Source organism: Labeo rohita, chromosome 10 (assembly GCF_022985175.1).
Source record: "Labeo rohita strain BAU-BD-2019 chromosome 10, IGBB_LRoh.1.0, whole genome shotgun sequence".
NCBI classification, from domain to species: Eukaryota; Metazoa; Chordata; class Actinopteri; order Cypriniformes; family Cyprinidae; genus Labeo; species Labeo rohita.
Window position 1 is genome coordinate 1,450,518 of NC_066878.1, and position 1,912 is coordinate 1,452,429.

General features: G+C 50.2%; 1 protein-coding gene across 1 annotated transcript; it reads left to right on the plus strand.

Annotated features, from left to right (window-relative positions):
• Positions 1 to 922: 922 nt before the first annotated feature.
• On the plus strand, positions 923 to 1,912 carry LOC127172390 (uncharacterized; the record flags this gene model as incomplete). The annotated part of the gene is made up of 1 exon (XM_051121652.1): positions 923 to 1,912. A coding segment is annotated over one exon (990 nt), but the record flags the coding sequence as incomplete, so codon positions are not given.

Here is a 1,912-nt window from a genome sequence, read left to right on the forward strand (position 1 = left end):
TTCTAGACGATTTCCTAATTGTCTCGCCCCCAGACTCCGTCCCAGCGGCGCACCTCTTGACAACCCAAAAGCTTTTTCAGAGCTCGGGATTCCCCTCGCCCAAGACAAAACCGAGGGTCCTAGCACTTCCATCGAATTTTTGGGCATCAACTTAGATTCCCAAAAATTCCTGGCCTCCCTACCCAAAGAAAAAATGACAGGACGATTGTGATAGCCTCCACTCTGTTAACCAACACTAGCTGTTCAAAACGCGAGCTGTTATCCATTCTAGGTCATCTAAATTTCGCGATGCGCATTATCCCACAAGGCCGCCCCTTCATCTCCCACCTCCTTTCCCTCGCATCTTCCGCCCACGCTCTAGAGGACCGCATTTCCATAACTGATTCGTGCCGCAACGAGCTCAGTCTGTGGATTTCCTTCCTCAAACAGTGAAACGGCTTATCCTTCTTTTACAGCAACCTGGTTTCTTCCCCAATCGATATCCAATTATATACCGACGCCGCCCCCTCCGTCGGTTTCGGAGGTTTTCTCCGAGGCCGCTGGTTCGCTTCTACCTGGCCCCCCGAGCTGGCAGATTTGCCACAACAGCTATCATCCTCAGCGCTATTCGAGCTTTATCCGTTAGTGGCCGCAGCCTCCCTATGGGGCAAAGAGTGGTCCGCCACCAGCATCGTCGTCCACTGCGACAACGAAGCTATCGTGCACTGCATTAACAAAGGTCGTTCCCATTCCCCCGCACTAATGCCTTTGTTAAGACGCTTGATTTGGATTTCGGCTTGTGACCAATTTATTATAACCGCAAAACACATTCCCGGGTCAAAGAACCAAATAGCTGACTCTCTCTCTCGTTTTGCCTTTCAGAAATTCAGATCGCTGGCACCAGAGGCGGACCCGCTCCCGACCCCGGTTCCTCAGAACTGATATTCCCGTAAACCACCCTCTGAGACCTCTCCTCGAAGCCTCCATTAATTCCATTCTCCAAGCCGTCTCCCCTAGGACACTCCAAGCCTACCTTACAGCATGGAAATGTTTTAAAGTATTCCACTCTGCCTATAGTTTACCCTTCCCTGATTTTTCCCTGCTTGCTGTCACCTCATTTATCTCCCATCTCAACACCAACAAAAACCTCCAAGCCAGCTCCATTAAAGGATACCTAAGCGGAATCCAGTTTTTCCACAAACTGTTATATGGCTCGCCTTCACCCCATATAACCAATTCACAGACCTCCCTTCTCATTAAAGGTATCCAGAAAACCCAGCCCAACCGCCCTGACCCCAGACAACCTATTACCTTAAAAATTTTGACCAAATGCATCTCCACCCTCCGTAAAGGGTACCATTCCATCCATACTGCCCGCACATTAGACGCCATGTTTATCCTGGCTTTCTTCGGTTTCCTCAGATGCTCTGAGCTCGCCATTACATCTGGCTTCAACCCAGCCATCCACCCAACTATCTCAGATCTAGCAGTGCTAGACGGGGAAACCATCTCTTACTTCATAAAGCAAAGTAAGACAGACCAAACAAAGAAAGGCCACTTCATTTATATCTTTAACCTCCAATCGCCCATCCAACCATTCCAAACCCTCCTAGCCTTCCTCCAGCTCAGAAAATCCCAATCCAAACTCCCTTCCGACCCCCTCTTTACAGACGATTTCAACCGCCCCGCCACTCGCTTCTGGTTCCAAAAGCACCTTAAGTCCGTCTTGCTTCTCTCTGGTACCCCAGCCAACAACTTTTCCAGCCATTCATTCCGAATAGGTGCAGCAACCACAGCCGCCCAAAAAGGTCTCTCCCAACAGCAGATCCAAGCGCTGGGCCGCTGGTCATCGGAAGCTTTCAAGAGCTATATCCGATCAGATCGCTCCCTCATCAAGGAAGCCCACCAGACCCTAGTCGGCCGACCCTTTTAA